We start from the raw sequence: 19,095 nt of genomic DNA on the forward strand, positions 1-19,095 counted from the left end.
CTAATTGGGCTGCATGCTTTGGATTTATGCAGTAAAACCCAACCCAATTCCTTTATTCCTTTACAACATCTCCACTACATACCTGACTCGGCCCTAATTTGCATCCACGTTCTCATAACGTCGAATACCACTTACTCACGTCGATGGAAAAATGATTGAAGACTATATACATACATCCATGTCACAAGGCCCACAAGGGCAAAATAGTTATTTCAGCACACTTGAGGATAAAATATATTATAATTCAGGACAGGTCGTCACATATAACCTTGCCACCGATATTATTAAACTCAGTGAATTCAATAAAATTTTTATAAACTCTAACTCTCTTATAAGTTGTAAAATATAGAGGAAAACAAAAGAGCATTAAAGAAATTTGAGACTTATTTGTTGAATAGATTTCGAATTTGGGCAAAATGTATGGAATTTCAAAAAGAAAAGGGGAATAGCTCCACAATCTAGTTGTTCTATGAAAGAGGATGGTTTCTTAATTTTTATAACTTTAACTGAACGATTACTCTTCAAAGAAGATTGTTTCTTAATTAAATTCAATTGAGAGATGGGCTGCTGGGGTTCTATTTGGAACTTGGAAAGGAAGACTACAAGCAAAAGAACGATGCATAATTTCTTAACATATATACATTTTTTTTAAATTTAGGATGGGTCCCAGCAACCCTAGTCTCATGGTGCCTCCGCCAGTGAATACTTATCATTTCTTTATTTTTTATTTTTATTTTTATTTTTTAAAAACATCAACGTGGGAATTTTCTTGATAACAGGAAAAAAAAGTTACACCTCATATGATACAAGAAAAATGGATAAAAAAAAATACATAAAAAAGAAGGAAGACATAAATCTTACCCCTTTAGAAGAAAAAAAAAAAAAAAAAAGAGACATTAAACCTAACCCATCTAAATCGGACTTAAAGATCAAATAGATCAAGCAACATTACAAGATGATTGCACTAGGAAAAGGTCAAAATCAATTATTTTCTGCAATATATGTGTAGGAATGCATGGATACATTAATAGGAAAATGTCAATAGTTTGTAGGTCTTTCATCTTTAACACTTGTAAACATGTTTTTTTATGAGGAATGCTTGTGTAGTTTCATTATCACTTAACATTCCATTTCTTATTATTGCATATCCAAGATTTCACTTTTGTGAGGCCAAATTGAAAGACAACAATTGATGGGACAACGAATTCTAAACTCTACATAACCTAAACATAAAAATCGAGCAAGGGGATTGATCAGTTCTCGTTTCCCCATATCGCTAGACTTGACTTCATACTCGGATATCAAATTATCAAACTTAATGTGCATAAAATATATGAACAGTGAAGAGAATGTTGTAATGTTGTATACTAGTACAAAATTACGCACAGGAACTGGGGTTAACCATCTTTATCATAATTAAAAACCTTAATTAAAAACCCTTTTGGAGTTAGGTTACTGCAGCAATTGAAAGCTGCCACCCCACCATTCCATTTGGGCTTCATTTTCATTACCAATATTGCAAGAACAATAAATTATGAAGGTGCATGTGAGCAGAGTAATGGTGGAGATGTTAAAAATGGTCCCGGTCTGACTGTGAGCAGTACATAACGACAGAAGGAACCCAATCTTTCATGCAATTTATTCAGCTCAACATGATTTTGCACGAATTCCATTTGACCAAGATGATTGACCATAAATTTGGCGCGTGAATTTGTTCTTATGAAAACTATTATTATATTAAATTCATTCGCATTTTTATTACGTCTGATTATGATTCATGCAAAATTCAGATATTTTTTAGGTCATGATTTTGCCAATTCGCAAATGAAAGTGAGAAATGAAAACGATCACTTGTTAATTTTTTTTCATTATCGGCTCATTTATATGATTTTTAATGCAAAAAAATTCGATTCATTTATCTTCAACAAAATTATAAACGGTGAGACGAGTTATAATAAGTACAAGAAATTATGCAAGAGATTAAAAGATAACCTCTTTTTTTTATGAAAGAAAATGACCTCCAACATTTGCAATAAGCAGGAAATTTGTGGAATTTTAGGGAAGGAAGGTGTGTGCTATTATTTGGGGGGCTTGAATTTATGAAAGGAGATTGATTTCTACGGTCCCCTTTTCAAAAAAAGAAGAGTTCGAAAATCATTATTTTGTTACAAAATTGAGCTCGAAAAGTAGGGCTCATGCAAAAGATGTGATTTAACTGATGGTTATAACTGAGCTCAGAAATTACTTCTCTTCACGATTTTGAGTTATTTATGGATAAAAAAAAATTGGATATATATGTAGGTGGCTTATTGAAATAATATTTTAATTTTTGGTGGTGTTTAGCATTTTTTTAGTTAAGATGGTAAATACAAAATAATGATACATTCCAGGTGTCATTATGCAAGTAAGCACCATTTCTCCATTTCAAAAACCACATGTTTCCTTAAAAAGGTAAAACAATTGTTCAACAATTATTTTTATTTTTATTTTTATTTTTTTGAGAATAATTGTTCAACAATTAATTAAGTTAAGGTATTAAACTTTACGTATCGAAGGAATACTAATTCAACAAGGACAAGCAATGAAGCAACTTATCGTAATGTCTCTTAAGTTAAAATATGTTAAAAAAATCCACCAACCAAATGCTAGGAATCACATGCATATCTCCAAAAGAAAAGTTCTATAGAAAAGACAATTCTACTAATTAAGTATGAAATGTGCATGTTAAAAAATTGTTATATTATTAGTGAGAAACTTTACTACTTACGTATTCGAACGTAGTCTAATATTTTAGTAGATAGTGTGTTAGATTTGTAACCATGCAACCTAAGATCCAAAACTTTACCTCCTCTAAACTAATGTAACAATTTTGAATTATTTTCTCCTCTAAATAATAATAAATTTGAAAAAAAAAAGCACCTATATATGCTCGTGTACACCATCATGATATTCTATACCAATAATTTAATATAATTTAAGGAAGTTAAAAGTCGTGGCATCGTATAATTCATTTTAGTTGTGACATGAATACAAGTAGTACACCACGTGTTTTAATAAGAATGGTGAGAAATTTTATTTTTTAAGTTATTAACTTTTTAGCACACATATCCCACCATTTGTATAGTGACACGTGGTATACCACCCTGTGTACCGGTAAAAATCTCTCTGCCGGGATGGCACATTGGGGATGTAAGCAAGCCCTCACATTATTCACCAACAACAAAAACACGTTTATGGCCTGGGAAATAATTTCTCTGCATTTCTTATGAAATAAATTAAAGAAGCGTTAAGGGCCATTTCCAGGGTTAATTTATGTACTCTCCTCTACAAAAGCTCCAAGGGTTTCAATGAAGCAATCAAAGATATAGAATTCCAATTACTGTAACGTTTAGTGTGTGTGTGTGTCTCTCTCTACGAGAGAAGTGAAAGAGGGAAGGAGGGAGATGGAAAAGGAAACACAGAGTAACAGGTTGGTCTTATTCCCATGTCCATTACAAGGTCACATAAGTCCAATGCTTCAGCTGGGTTCCTTCCTACACTCAAAGGGCTTTTCCATCACTGTTATTCACACCCAATTCAACTCCCCTAACCCTTCAAACCACCTGGATTTCACCTTCTTTCCAATACAAGATGGCTTGACTAGTGAAGAGATCTCATCTGGGAATTTAGTAGCCATTCTGCTGGCTATAAATGCTAACTGCAAAGTGAGTTTCCGACAACGCTTGGCTCAAGTTAAGGAACAGGAACCCGAGAACAAAATCACATGCGTTATCCATGATGACCTTATGTACTTCACTAAAGCTGTAGCTAAGGATCTAAACATCCCAAACATCATGCTACGAACTACCAGCGTTACAAATTTCCTAGCTCGTACTGCTGTCCTACAACTTCGTTCAAAAGGTCACATCCCATTCCCAGGTATGTGCCATATATTTACTAATCAGAATACAGTTACTATTTCTATCATTCTGCAAAAGCTATTCTATCCCACATATTCGTTTTTCCTACTTATAACTAAGAACACAACACCGTTGGCCTTGCAGACTCTCAGTCACTGAGTCCGGTGCCCGGGTTTCATCCCCTTAGGTTGAAAGATCTACCCACCACCAACTTTGACACATTCGAAAAATACTCAGAACTAGTCGTTAATGCATGCGATGTTAGAACGGCTTCAGCAATCGTTTGGAACACCACTGATTGTCTCGAACAATCATCACTAGCACAGATCCAGCAACAATGCCCAGTTCCAATGTTTTCCATAGGCCCTTTTCACAAGATTGAAGCAGCAGCTTCTAGTAGCTTACTAGAAGTGGACACCAGCTGCATTGCGTGGCTCGACAAGCAATCTAACAGCTCGGTTATCTATGTAAGCTTGGGAAGTGTAGCATCCATCAGTGAGAAAGAGCTCACCGAAATGGCTTGGGGATTGGCTAACGGCAAGCAGCCTTTCTTATGGGTGATAAGACCTGGCTCAGTAAGTGGTTCAGATGGGATTGAGCAATTGCCTCAAGGTTTCATAGAAGCTATTGGAGAACGCGGTTACATTGTAAAATGGGCACCCCAGAGGGAAGTTTTGTCCCATCGTGCAGTCGGAGGGTTTTGGAGCCACTGCGGTTGGAACTCAACGCTAGAGAGTTTGTCCGAAGGGATTCCAATGATATGCCTGCCGTCTTTTGGCGATCAGAAGGTGCATTCAAGGTATGTTAGCCAAGTATGGAAAGTAGGGCTACATTTAGACAACGAGTTAGAGAGAGGAGAGATTGAGAGAGCTGTCAGGAAACTGATGGTAGATGCTGATGGGGAGGTGATGAGGGTTAGGGCCAAGGATTTGAAGGAGAAAATAGAAGTTTCTTTAAGGAATGGTGGTTCTTCCTACAAATTCTTGAATAAGCTTGTAGAACTTATCATGTCACTTTAATTATGTGTTTTTTACCACAACCTTAAATAAAGTTTCCTGCAGATGGATGCAAGAAAGAATTTCTTTGTAGTCCGCCTCAACTTTGAATAAAGTGTCCTATTGTTATGCGTTAGTTGGTAACACAAATCCAGAACTTTAAGGAATAGAGCATGTTGATATGATTCCGAATCCGAACCAATCAAGAAACTTTTTTTTGTCGCCAGATATATACAACATTGTGTCTGTATATATTCCTTGTCACTTTATTATATAGTCATAGACACAATTGTATACATCCTACTTGTAAGGTTATACATCCCTACTTGTAAGGATTGCAAAGTTATACCAGGAGAGAGCTTGTCTAATCAACATTGCTTGTTGGTGATGAATGTACATATCAAAAGAGAGAGAAAAAAGAACAAGACTTGGAAGTGCCCAAGGACTAGATGGTGGAATCTAAAAGGAGAAAAACAAGTCATTTTCAAAGAGAAAGTAATCACCCAATGCGTATGGGATAGAGAGGGGGAAGCTAGCCAAAGGTGGGATTTCATGGCTAGTTGTATCCGAAAAGTAGCAAAAGAGGTATTAGGAGAGTCCAAGGGCTTTGCTCCACACCAAAAGGAATCTTGGTGGTGGAATAAGGAGGTACAAACAAAAGTGAAGGCTAAGAAGGAATGTTGTAAAGCCTTATACAAGGATAGGATTGATGAAAATGGTGAAAGGTATAGAATAGCGAAGTAGGAGGCGAAGAAAGCTGTGAGAGAAGCTAAGCTAGCGGCTTACGACGATATGTATAAGCGACTAGATACCAAAGAAGGAGAGTTGGATATCTATAAATTAGTTAGAGCAAGGGAAAAGAAGACAAGGGACCTAAACCAAGTAAGGTGCATCAAGGATGAGGATGGAAATGTTTTTGCTACATAGAACATGGTCAAAGACAGATGGAGAGGTTATTTCATAATCTTTTCAATGAAGGACATGAAAGGAGTACTTTTTTGGGGGAGTTGAGTAACTCAGAAGAGTGTAGAAACTACTCATTTTACCGTCGAATCAGGAAGGAAGAAATGGTTGTAGCTTTGAAAAAGATGAAGCATAGAAAAGCAGTGGGCCCAGATGATATACTGATCAAAGTGTGGAAAGTCTTGGGAGAGATGGGTATAGCATGGCTCACAGACCTTTTTAATAGGATTTTGAAAACGAAGAAGATGCCAATTGAGTGGCGAAATAGCACTTTGGTGCCTATCTACAAGAATAAGGGCGATGTACAAAATTGCATGAACTATAGGAGTATTAAGCTAATGAATCATACAATGAAGCTTTGGGAGAGAGTCGTTAAGCATAGATTGAGGCAAGAGACACGGATTTTGGCAATTCTGGTTCATGCCAGGGTGCTTAACTATGGAGTCGATCTATCTCTGAAGATTGATGGAAAGATATAGAGATAGGAAAAAAGGATTTACACATGGTCTTTATAGATTTGGAAAAAGCGTATGACAGGGTCCCAAAAGACATTCTTTGGAGGATTTTAGAGAAGAAAGGAGTACAAGTAGCATATATCTAAGTTATAAAGGATATGTATGATGGAGCAAAGACTACCGTAAAAACTCATGAAGGACAAATCGAAAGCTTCCCCATAACTGTAGGGTTACATCAAGGCTCATCCTTAAGTCCTTACCTTTTTGCATTGGTAATGGATGAGTTAACTGGACATATTCAAGATGATATTCCTTGGTGTATGTTTTTTGCAGACGATATAGTGTTGATAGATGAAACTCAAGAAGGGGTAAATGCGAAGCTTAACCTTTCGAGAGAAGTGTTGGAATCTCAAGGTCTTTGCCTAAGCCGATCAAAGACAGAATATATGGAGTGCAAGTTCAGTGCAAATGGAGGCCAAAATGAGTTAGGGGTAATGATCGGAGATCAGGAAGTACCAAAGAACGACCGCTTTCGCTACCTAGGATCTATCTTGCAAAAGAACGGAGAATTAGATGGAGACCTCAACCATAGAATACAAGATGGATGGATGAAGTGAAAGAGTGCATCTGGCATATTGTGTGACCGTCGTATGCCACTGAAGTTCAAGGGAAAATTTTATAGGACGGCAATAAGGCCGGCGATGCTATATGGCATGGAATGTTGGGCGGTGAAGTATCAACACGTACATAAAATGGGTGTATCGGAGATGAGGATGCTTCGTTGGATGTGTGGGCACATGAGAAAGGATAAGATTAGGAATGAGAATATCCGAGGTAAAGTAGGAGTAGCCGAAATTGAAGGAAATATGAGAGAAGGCCTACTGACGCTCCGATTAGAAGATGCGACTATGGGATAGAGGACCAAGGCCGAAGGGGTAGAGGAAGACCTAGGAAAAATTTGGAAGAGACTTTAAGAAAAGACTTAGAGTACTTGGATTTAACGGAGGACATGACACAGAACTGAGAACAATGACGTTTTATGATTCATATAGCCGACCCCACTTAGTGGGAAAATGTTTTGTTGTTGTTGTTGTTGTAGACACAATTGTATACATCCAGTGACGAGCAGAATATCTCCCCAACAAATCATAGATGAAAAGTTGCTCTTCTCTGCTCTTGTTTCATTGATTTATTCCCCCAAATTAATAGGCGTGGTTGGTGCAGTTAGAGACGGGTACTAAAAGGCTCCAACTAGATTTTTGGCTTTAATTTAGTTAGGTTTGCTGTATGCACAACCCAAACAATTTGTACCCAAACATCACATATGGCTGTGACGAGGACAACAATGCGAGTTGCCTTAGTTCAGTACCCCATAACAGAAGGTTTTGTGTAACCGAATATACAAAACAATAGACAATTATTCATCCATCTTTAGGAGAAAAAATTCAATGCGAGCATCCAAACCACATGACCATATTCCAAAACTCTCCGCATTGGTCTTACGTACCCACCAACCATAGCATGGCAGCTCTACCATCTGCCCGCACACACAGCACACTCTTTTGCCATCTGGCCTCACCCACCAATCGTAGTGTGGCAACTTTATAGAAATTTCTCTTTTTTTTTAGGGAATCAAAGATTGTCCTAACATTAATTTCTCTCGCATTGAACTGTCTATGCTTTTATCTATGTTTGTTTATTTATATTGAGTGCTACTAAGTCGAACCCAATATCTTATCTCTCTATCCACTTAAAATAATAATTTTATTGACAAATTTATCTTTATATAAAATGAATTTCAAAGACCTAAAGACCAACAAATCATATATTGCCACATAATAATAGTTAGGGTAAATTACATTTTCATACCTCAGGTTTGGGGCCTATTTCAATTCCTTACAACATCTTCAAAACATTTCACTTTCATACCTTAAGTACTATTTTATTTCAAAATAATACATCCGTTACATTTTCCATCCATTGATCCGTTAAGTGCTGACGTGACTGCCACATATATGCCACGTGGCAAAAGATTTTTTTTTTTTTTTTTAACCTGAATTTTCTCAACACACACACACACACACACAAAATAAATAAAAAAAAAAAAAAAAAAAGAAACCCATCCCCCCGCAACCACCCCCCATACCTCTAAACCTGCAACAACAAGAAGAAGAAGAAGGAAGGAAGGAAAAAAAAAATAAAAATAAAAAAACCTTGAAACCCATCCATCTCATCTCCCCGCAACCACCCCCCACATCCCTAAACCTACAACAACAACAACAACAAGAAGAAGGAAGGAAGGAAAAAAAAAAAAAAAAAAGCAGCCCAAACCCAGTCAAAGAAGAAGAAGAAGCCGCCGGCGCGCGACCCCCTTTCCCCGCGGCGACCCAGCTGCCTTCCCCCCCTGGCCGCCTCCGCTCTGTTGGAGTTGAAATTGAAATTGAAATCCATTTCTCACTCTCCTCTTTCTATCTCGCTCCCCCTTCTTTGTCTTTGGTGGTTTTGGGTGGTGTTCGGACAGAGATAAAGGGTGGGGGTTTCCTGGATGGATGAAAGAGGACCTGGGTTTTGACTCAAATGACAGGGACTGGTTGGTGGTTGGGGTGGGAGAATGGGAGCTGCAGTTGCACTCTTCTTCTTCTTCTTCTAGGTTGTGGGTTTTTGGGTGTGGAGGGACGAACTCGATTTGGGCACTTTTTTTTTCCTTCTCCTCCTCTTGCTTCTTCTTCTTGTTGTTGTTGCAGGTTTAAGGATGTGAGGGGTGGTTGCGGGGAGATGGGATGGTTTCAATTCTTTTTTTTTTTTTGTTGAGAAAATTCAGGTTTTAAAAAAAAATTAATTTTTTTTTTTTTTTTTGCAGCCACGTCAGCATTTAATAGATCAATGGATGAAAAATGTAACGGAGGTATTATGTTGAAATAAAATAGTACTTAAGGAATGAAAGTGAAATGTTTTGAAGATGTTGTAAGGAATTGATATAGGCCCCAAACCTGAGATATGAAAATGTAATTTACCCTAATAGTTATACTGACAAAAAAACCTAAAATATCATAACGAAAAAAAGGGTAAAAAATGTTAGAGTCAATGAACAAGGCAGCTTTGGTAAATACATCTGCTTCGATCGAGCTTTGTAAATGATAGAGATGGGCACCAGAGCGGTTTTCGAAACGTGGTAGTGCTGCGATGGTTGGCGATCGAGGATGGCTGCTGGGTGTTGTGGGTGGTGATATTTGGAGTTGTTTGGTAATTTGTTTAAGGATAATTATTTTTTAAGAGAAGTGTTATTGGCACTTCAAAAATCTCATTCTACACTCCTCACATATGTATATTTCTTTCCAAATATAGAACGTTTGGAGTGTAGAATGAGATTTTTTGGAATGCCAATAACAATTCCCTTTTTTAAATTATAACTATCTTTTACCGAAGGAGTTATTTTGGAAATAATGGTGAGTGGGAAAAAAAGTGGTTTTTCACTTTTTATGGTAGGTATAAGTATAAGGTGAGTAGGAAGATAAGACATGGGGGTGAGCATAATACCACTCTTTACATTTTACTATTACTTCATAAAGCCAATTGTCTACCAACAAATTTCCTTCCCAATAGGTTTTTCCCAAATCATACCCCTAAAGTGTTCTATGTTATTTTAATCTAAGGACGCTTCCAAAACGTAAGACGGTTGTCCAATTTCTAGGAAATTTAGTTGATATCCTAAATTTCCAACTTAATTAGTATCCTAATCATCCATACAAAGGACTTCAGAACTGACTTTTCTATGCAACCTACTTTATAAGCCACAAGGAATGAATATCTAACTTAGTTGAAGTATTCCCTTATAGCTACACAAATCTTAAGAGCAATGGAAAAACAACGTATGAGCCAGAGATTGGTACTGGTTCCATGTTCGTTCCAAGGGCACATAACTCCAATGCTTCAACTGGGCGCTATACTTCACTCCAAGGCCGAACATCACAGTTGCTCTTATTGTGTTCAACTTTCCCAACCCATCGGACTACCCTGATTTTGACTTCTTAAAGATGTCCAATGGTTTATGTGAGCAAAATGCCTCGTCCTACAACTTTATAGATGCGATATCAGGCTTTAACGCCACTGCAAAGCCCCACTGCAGGAGTCATTGGCTTGGATTCAGAAGAGTTGGCTAATCATCTAGGGTTGCCTAGCATCATATTGATTACTAGCAGTGCAGCAAACATGCTTACTTACCAAGTGATTCCTAGGCTCCTAAAACATGGTTACATTCCAATTCAAGGTAAGAATCAGACATCTCTTTTTTTCGACTTCTGTCTTGACATAAACTATGAGATGTAAATACATAATATCGATCAACTAACTGATTACCATTTTAACCCCTTTAAGGGAAATGGATGACTCTGGTTTTCGTAATTTTTGCCAATGTCTAAACTAACCTTAAGATCTCCGATGCTTGACCTGTATATAAGCTTGTTGAAAGATGGCCAGAGCTGTATGTCATGGCTCGATAAACAAGCACAAAACTCTCTGTCAGCTATGTAAGCCTAGGAAGCATAGCTTTCATGGACAATAAAGATTTATATAATGGCATGGGGTCTGGCCAACAGTGAAATGGGCACCCCCGAAAGCAAGTCCCGGCACACAAGGAAGTTTGATGGTTTTAGAGTCATTGCCGTTGGAATTCAACCGTTGAGAGTATCTCTGAAGCAGTCCCACTGATATGCCAACCATATGTAAGGATCAACATATTTTGTTTTGACACAGAGAGGATGAGAATTTGAACTTGGCTGCAAAGGAACGAACACACTAGCATAATCAACTAGTCTAACCCACATTTATAAATTTCATTGTTCATACTATAAACAGAGTAACATCCAATTTCATACTAAATTAGCAAAATCAATTATAGCTTCATCATTCATGATATTATGTATGATGTAAAGTAAATGAACACAGCCCCGGACACATCGGGATTTGAAAATGAGGTGGGCTTGATCTAAAGCTAAGAACATATTGTAATCATACAAAAGAACTAAATTTACAAGATTCTGAACAAACTCAACAGTACAAGTGAATTTTATTAACAAACAAAAAGTGGAAAACACAGAACACGCACCTATGTCATAAATTTAATCACTCAAAGACACAAACTTTTCACACTCCCGACACAAAACGAGGTTACCCCAGAAGTGGAACTCCAATAGAATAAAGTCCAACCTCCTCCTTCGGAATGGTATCGAAGCAAATGGATTAGTACTCAAAGGAAACCAGAAGAGTCCTATAACCGCAACATTTCTAATTGATTCTTGAACAATGTCGTCACTTGCTAACGAAAGCACCCGCAGAAGTGGAACTCCAATAGAGTAAAGTCCAACCTCCTCATTCGGAATGTTATCAAAGCAAATGGACTAGTACTTAAAGGAAACCAGAAGAGTCCTATAACCGCAACATTTCTAATTGATTCTTGAACAATGTCGTCACTTGTCTAACGAAAGTACCCGCTTAAATTTGAAACTATACAAGTTTGAATTCCAGAAATTGAAGAAATTCCAAAAGTAGTAACTTGGCATGCCCATCCATGGTGGAACAATAGACAGAGAAGCAGAGACCAGATGAAACAGCACATTCTATTATTCAAAAAAACAAAGTGTGCTTCAACCAACAAAAGTAAATTGAGCTGGGTCGCCTATTTATGTGTCAGTAGAGAATTGACAGTGAAGAGAAGTTAAAAGTCGAAAAAGGATCTAATTCAGCTCTACTGCAACACCCTATAATTATCCAATACAAAACGATATATCATGCAAAATATACTAACTGAATAATGCAGCCTAATGCCATCCACTAGCTTGATTCAAGAAAGTGGCCAGCCATTCAAGTACATTACTTCTCGACACTAACCTGTAAGTCCAATGTTCTTATTATATATAATTAAAAACCTTCATGAAAAGCCCTTTTGGAGTTGGGTGGCTGGTACTGCAGCACTTGAAAGCTGCCACCCCAACCATTCCCTTTCCGTACAGTTATGGTGGAGCAATGTTCTAAAAACCGACCTAGGCGGCTGCCTAAGCGCTGGGCGGTGGAGTGCCACCGAGATTTATGCTAAAACGTTCATCAAATCAGGTAGGAGTTAGTCGGCCACCTAGGCACTATTTAGGCAGTCTAGGCGGTGACAGGCGGCCTGTCGGAATCTTGTCTGTTCTCCGTTTCATTGCGATCTGACGAAAAGAGAGAGAGAGAGAGTAAATTGGAAATCTCAGCGACACATACAAACCCCACTTGATTGTTCAAAGAATCTACCTCAGATTTCTTCGAATGTTGTTTGTTCGTTGGGATTTTTGGAATTCCGGGCATTTGGAATGAAAGTTGGAGGTTTGGAGTAGCTTGTACAAGCGGTGGGAAATGTCTGATTGGGAGAACGACCTGGTTCTAAGAGAGAGAGGAGAAGACCAAGTGGCATTTTTTGTCGAAGAGAGAGAAGGCGATGGAAACGATGCTACTTATAATACCAAAAAGAAATAGAGGGAGAGGTATGATAGTATAAAACTGCCCATGTGGTTATAATTAGTTGATGAAAACAAGGCACTCATAATAAAGGAGAGAGAAAGAAAGGTAAAACATATAAGCTGCATAATTTGGCTTTTTTAATTAATAGATGGAAACGATGTTGCAAAAGGGATAGAGGAGAAGAAGAAAAGAAGGGGTGGGCTAGGCTGGGCCATTATATATGCTTACTGACACACTTAACCTTGATATTCCCTAAACATCAGGGCAGGCACATGCTGGCCGACACCCAAAGGTGACGAAACCATACTAGAATGCATGAGAACAAGAAATAAATAATTATTTATGAATTAAAATACAAAGATTATGAAAATAGGGAATGTGTTCAGAGTATACAACTAAGTAGAACGCTAAAAAGAAATAATATAAAATTGAATGAGCAAAGGAATGGGTCCTACACCGAGAGGACTCGAAGATGCCGATGCGAAAGTGTCTTGAAGCTGGGATTATACGCCTTAATTCTAAGTCCTGAGGGAGCGCAAAACAAACATGAGTGGACCAATATATATAGGGTAAATCTCAGTTTACTACCCTCAAGTTTCGTGGTTTTCAACATTTGGTACATGAAGTTTTTTTCGTACCAGAGTCATACCTAAATTGTTAATTTTGGGATAGTCTCATACATCCGTTACAACCTCTGTTAATTGGTGACGTGGCACCCACATAAACTATGATTAGGCGTCATATGTCAACATAAGTCCACGTGGATATTAAAATATAAAAAAAATTAAAAAATATATACTTTACCAAAAATAAAAAAATAAAACTTTGTCTTCCTCCTCCCTCTTCCCCCTCACCCTCATGTTCCCACTCCATTTCCCAAAACCCCACTTCCTTCTGTAAAATCAACAAAACCATGTCTAGACTTAAACCCACCTCTAGATTTGTCCTATGCACCCTCACCCTCCTACTCCTACTCCATTTCCCAACCTCCATTTCCGGAAACCACCTTAAAGTTATTGAATTTTGCCGACCCATAACTTTTTACAGCCGGTTAACTCAAAAAATTATGTGGTTTGTCCCCATATTCCGCCATTTATGCTTCCATGAAGCTCCAGTTCAAACCCACACCCACCCACAACACTGACTCGGTATTGAATATGTTCAAAGTCGTCGATCGGAGGTCCAGATCGAACACCCAGACCCACCACCGTTGGATCTGAAAAAATTGCATTTTGAGGCATCTATCGGAAGTCCAGATCGAACACGCAGACCCACCAATGACGTCGTATCCTCTTGTTCTCACTCTTCCATTCTTTACGCTGCTCTTCCTAATGTCGGAGTCGGAATCGCTCCCGACTATTCTGCTTTTCTGTCATCAACCTCCTCCATTGTTTCTCTAGTCTCCAAGCGGTGGCTCCACCTCTACTACCTCCACCTCTCCGCCTTACCCCTCATGCTTCCACCCTCCATTCTCTCTCCTCCCTCCTCTCTCATTACCCTTTCATCTCTCCATCTCTTTCTCCATCCGCTAAAACCACCGTTTTTTCTGACCATTTCCTCCTCCTAGTCTCCTCCTTCTGCCCACAGCTTCATAGCCTCAAGTTCTTGGCTGGCATTGTCTCTCTCTCCTCACTCACTTATCTCTCCACATCATGTACCCACCTCACCTCTCTCTACATCAATCTGTTCAGGCCTCTGTTCCTTGTGTGGGTCCTCAAGTTTCCATCTTTGAAGGAACTGTCAATCTTGGTTTGCTCCAGGGAAGCCGTTAACCCCAATTGGGAACATGGGTTTTCTGAGGAAGAGGATTCTGCTGCAAAACTGGGTTTGGAGAGTCTCTGTTTATCAAGAATCGGAGCCGGTAATTAGGGTTTTAGGTGGATATAAAAGAGCTGTAGAAAGCTAAAGAAACTGCAGTTTAAGAGCTGTAAAGGGATTGGGGATGAAGAATCATTTTCATCATTTGCCATGTGTTTGCAAGGTGTTCAGGAGCTGGAGCTCCAGCCAAACGAATCTGGAGGTGGGTTTTGGTTTGGACATGGTTTTGGGGGATTTTACAGAGGGAAGTGGGGTTTTGGGAAATGAAGTAAGAGTGAAGGGTGCAGGGAAGAGGGGGAGGAAGACAAAGTTTTATTTTTTTTATTTTTGGTATTATATATTTTTTTATTTTTTTATTTTTTTTATATTCTAATATCCACGTGGACTTATGTTGACATGTGGGGTCCAATCATTGTTTATGTGGGTGACACATCATCAATTAACAGAGGTTGTAACGGAAAACCTAACAGATGTATGAGACTGTCCCAAAATTAACACTTTAGGTATGACTCTGGGACAAAAAAAACTTCATGTACTAAATGTTGAAAACCAAGAAACTTGAAGATAGTAAACTGAGATTTTGTGACAGCCCGTTCCGAAAATTTTTAAAACGTACGTGTGAAAGGACGATTTTGCCCCCTAGTGTGATTTTTACGTTGTGTGGTTGTTTTGAGCTTGGTGTGGCTGGTTGTGGACCACACACATTTCCACACACACACCCTCACCATTCCCTGCCCTGCACCCCCCTGTCCCGAGCCCTCTCTCTCTCATTTTTCCCCTCCATTTGTACGGACATACGTAGAAACCACCCAAATCTTCACAGATCGAAGAAACAAAGTACATATTCATGCTCGTGAGGTCCGTAGAAGTTCAACCATACCCATTTCAGGTAAGGATACCTTCGTTTTCACGTCGAACTCGGGATACCCGATTTTTGTCACTGTTCATGCACACGTAAATTCTTATGTTTTTGGGAATTTCAAGCTTGTAGGAAGCTTGGTGAGGTCCTTAGGAGGCTCGGGGTGGTTCGTTTGAAGGTTTTGGGCGTCGGGATCGCGAGTTTCGAGGTTGGCCGGAGTTGGTGGTGTTTTCCCGGCGAGATTTCGTGGATTTTAGCACTTGAAAGTGGTATGAATTTGTTCCTCTCGTTGTAAGCTTCAATTTGGTACCAATTTTGTGAAATTTGGTTGAAAAACGAAGAAGATATTATGATTTGAAGTTTTCCCGATTTTTCGGCGCCGGAGCCTCGCCGGAGAAGACGACGGAATATTCCGTCAGTTTGGACGGAATATTCCTAACGGCGTTAACGGAATCCGTTAAAGTTAACGGAATATTCCTGACGGCGTTAACTGACGCCGTCAGCGTGTCGGCGCGTGGGGGCGCGTGCGACGGTGAAAAATTTTTCTAAAAATATGGGGATGTTCCTGAGGTTGAGTAGATCACGTCGGTGTATTCATACACCCCATTTGAGCATTGTATGAGAAGTTATTTCATAAGGTTGGTTATGTGTTTTAAAATTAACGTTTTTATAGTTATTTTGCATATAGGTGATACCTATCCCGAGGACGAGCGTGGTCACTCGAGGCAAGGGGGTTACGACCCTTCCACATACCAGTGAGTGAGCTTTTGGTTTTCCGTATATACCTATATACTTATACTTTTCCCGGAAAGTGAAATGAAACGTTTATTCGTTTATATGTCATGCCTTATGTTGCCGTTTGTTTATGCATTGTTAGTTGTGTGTGTATATATATATATATATATATATATATATATATATATATATATATATATATATGTTTGGTGCTGTGGACGCACAGGTAAGTGCCAGGTGAGTTGTGATTTATGTTTACATTCAGTAGTGATTTGAGATGCATAGAGAGCTCATAACCTGCACCCCCGGTGTTAGTGCTCCCGCCCAGAGTTGGGCACAGTCCTTCATGTGATGTTCACCTCCTGCACCACACGCTCATCTTGGATCCAAGTTAGGTGCACAGTCCTGTCGTACAGACCACTTTAGGTGGTTCCGACTCGTAGGTGACCCGCGATTAGTCGCCCAGCCTTCACGTGATCGTAGCACTTGAGTGTACTTATATTACACCCAGGCTTGTCGTACAGACCACTTTAGGTGGTTCCGACTCGTGTGCAGGTATAGTTAGTGAGATGGAGATTTAAGCTCTAGATTCAGCCGTACAGGTCACGTTAGGTGATTCCGGCTAACAGATTGTATGGCATTGATGTGTTGTTACCTGAGCACTTGCATTTTACTTCGAGGTTTTGGCATATCATATTTTCCGAGCATGATTTATATATATGTATATTCTATTTTCTGGGAAGTATACAGGTTTTACAGCGAGGGGTTAGAACTTGTTTATGAAATGGTTTTTGAAAAGCTTTGTTTTTGCCACTCACACTTTCTGTTTTGCGCCCCTCCAGGTTCTAGTTGGCTAGCACGTTTGGTGGCTTCCCTGAGGATTTCTCCGGCTTATCTGACAGACTATTACCAGTGTAGGACCGCCTTCGGGTGTGCTTTTGTAGTGTCGTTTTCTCCCGGACTGCATTAGGTATTCGTGCTCTGAACTTTATTTTCACACTTACGCTTGCACATGTATGTTATTACTTTGTGTAAAACTGGTTTTTATGTATTCGTACTACTTTTATTATTATTTTATTAGCTTCTGCACTGTGCACATGGTTACGTCACTTCCACGTGACAACCAGCATGCCCTGATCTCGATCGGGGTGTGTCAGATTTACCCATATATATATATAATATTGAAATAGTTATCAAAATACTAACCCCCAAAGTTTTATGAAAACTAATAGCATAATATGTGATAGGTTTTTCCGAAAACCTTAGCATGCCATAAAATCTCTTATAAAACATATGTCGTATATAGTGTGCTAAATAGTGGTATCAGTGTTGTCCGAAGGCACATGGAACTCTTCCTTTAGAACACTTCCTTCACGAGTATCAATTGCCCGTAGGCTCCTATAGCACTCAACCCGAAGGTCAATATAAGTATCATCGCCCATAGGCAGAACATTGACCACTAGATACACACAAAACATTGAATATATTCTTTCAAACATTATATCTCAAAGACATCTTCATAACATATAGTCATCCATCATATATACTATAAAGAAGTGTAAAAATAAGTTCATAAGCAGTATATAGTCATCCATCATATATACCACAAAGAACATAAGTTCGATAAAATATGGTATTCCAAAATATTTGCAGTAAGCATGATAATCATAAGTATAAATCTAATTTACTCATAAAATGTAACCATTAAATCATTCTTTTCATCTATGCATTTATACTATTAAAACATGCATTTTAGAAGGGGTCCACTCATAGATACTCCGCCGTCGAAAAGCCATGCAAACTAGCGAAGACGAAAATCACCACAATAAGTGCACCTAAGCACGTAAAGGGTCCACTTAATAAAACTCTATCATAACGGTTGAATTTGGGAAAACGGACATCAAAAACAGATTTAGGATGTTGAATTACCCTAAGAAGAGTCTCGGGTAAATTTCGTAAAAGTCAACAAAAAGACAACGCGGGAATATTTTCCATGGAATATTCCAAAGAATATTCCATCAAGTGGGTCAAACGGGTTTTGGGCTTGAGGCTACCAGGTCGGAGGCCTAAGTTCGTAAGGCCCAAGAGCCTGGGTCCAAAAGGCTTCTGGGATGGATGGGTTTGGAAGTCGGGCTGGGCCTAAGGCTTGGGTTGGGCTCAGCTTAAAGGGCCAAGGTCTGGGTTTTGTTCAGTGGGTCGAGGCCCGGTTCTCGAGCCGTGGGTCGGCCGATCTCCACAAAGAAGAACGCCAGAGCTTCTAAGCTCCAGTCAACACAAAACTCCACAATTTCACATCAAACCAAAGACCAAAATGAAGTTACGAAGGAGAGGAAGGATGTCGTACCTATCCAGTGGCCAGTCATGTCAAAAAATGGTCGGGAAATGGCCTGGAACTCACAACATTCTTGCTGGAAAACTAGGGAAGTTTCCCCGAGTAGTTTTCTATTTCAATGTTCCCAAAACACACTTATTAACAATCCAAAACAAGGAAAAAATGAAGGTTCGAGGGTAACAAGGCCTTACCTAGTTGGAAGGTAGCACGTTTTCCGACGAATTGGTGTGCCAAGCAACTCGGGTGGTCTTTGTGCTTCACAGAGAAGGGGAGAGAGAAAAAGAGTAAGGCCCAGCGATGGTGGTGGGTGATTGTGCTTGTTGATGTTGTTGTTGTGTGTACTCTTGGGGAGGTTGGATTCGAAGAGAGAATGAGATGAGCGAAGACGAGGGAGAAAGACGGAAATGGAACCGAGAGGGAGAGAGAGAGAGCCTTGGGCCCTGGGGGACACAAACCAAAGGTGGGCCCCTCTTGGGCACACCTAATAAGATCCAAAACAATATTTTAAACCAAAGAATCCTCTAACCAAAATGAAATTACAACATTG

At 39.1% G+C, this 19,095-nt stretch overlaps 1 protein-coding gene and 1 long non-coding RNA gene across 2 annotated transcripts; one reads left to right on the top strand and one right to left on the bottom strand.

Moving 5' to 3' along the window:
* Positions 1–3,273: 3,273 nt before the first annotated feature.
* On the top strand, positions 3,274–5,030 carry LOC137714748 (UDP-glucose iridoid glucosyltransferase-like). Its single transcript, XM_068453887.2, has 2 exons — positions 3,274–3,918; positions 4,044–5,030. Exons 1-2 carry the CDS (start codon positions 3,444–3,446, stop codon positions 4,916–4,918), a joined length of 1,350 nt encoding a protein of 449 aa, XP_068309988.1. The 5' UTR covers positions 3,274–3,443; the 3' UTR covers positions 4,919–5,030.
* Positions 5,031–11,950: 6,920 nt separating this feature from the next.
* Positions 11,951–12,964, bottom strand: LOC148698206 (uncharacterized). Its single transcript, XR_015960355.1, has 2 exons — positions 12,598–12,964; positions 11,951–12,515 (listed from the first exon to the last, which is right to left on the bottom strand). It is a non-coding gene; the product is annotated as an uncharacterized LOC148698206 (long non-coding RNA).
* Between the last annotated feature and the right edge of the window lie 6,131 nt (positions 12,965–19,095).

Source organism: Pyrus communis, chromosome 3, assembly GCF_041283825.1.
Source record: "Pyrus communis isolate YQ-2024b chromosome 3, ASM4128382v1, whole genome shotgun sequence".
NCBI classification, from domain to species: Eukaryota; Viridiplantae; Streptophyta; class Magnoliopsida; order Rosales; family Rosaceae; genus Pyrus; species Pyrus communis.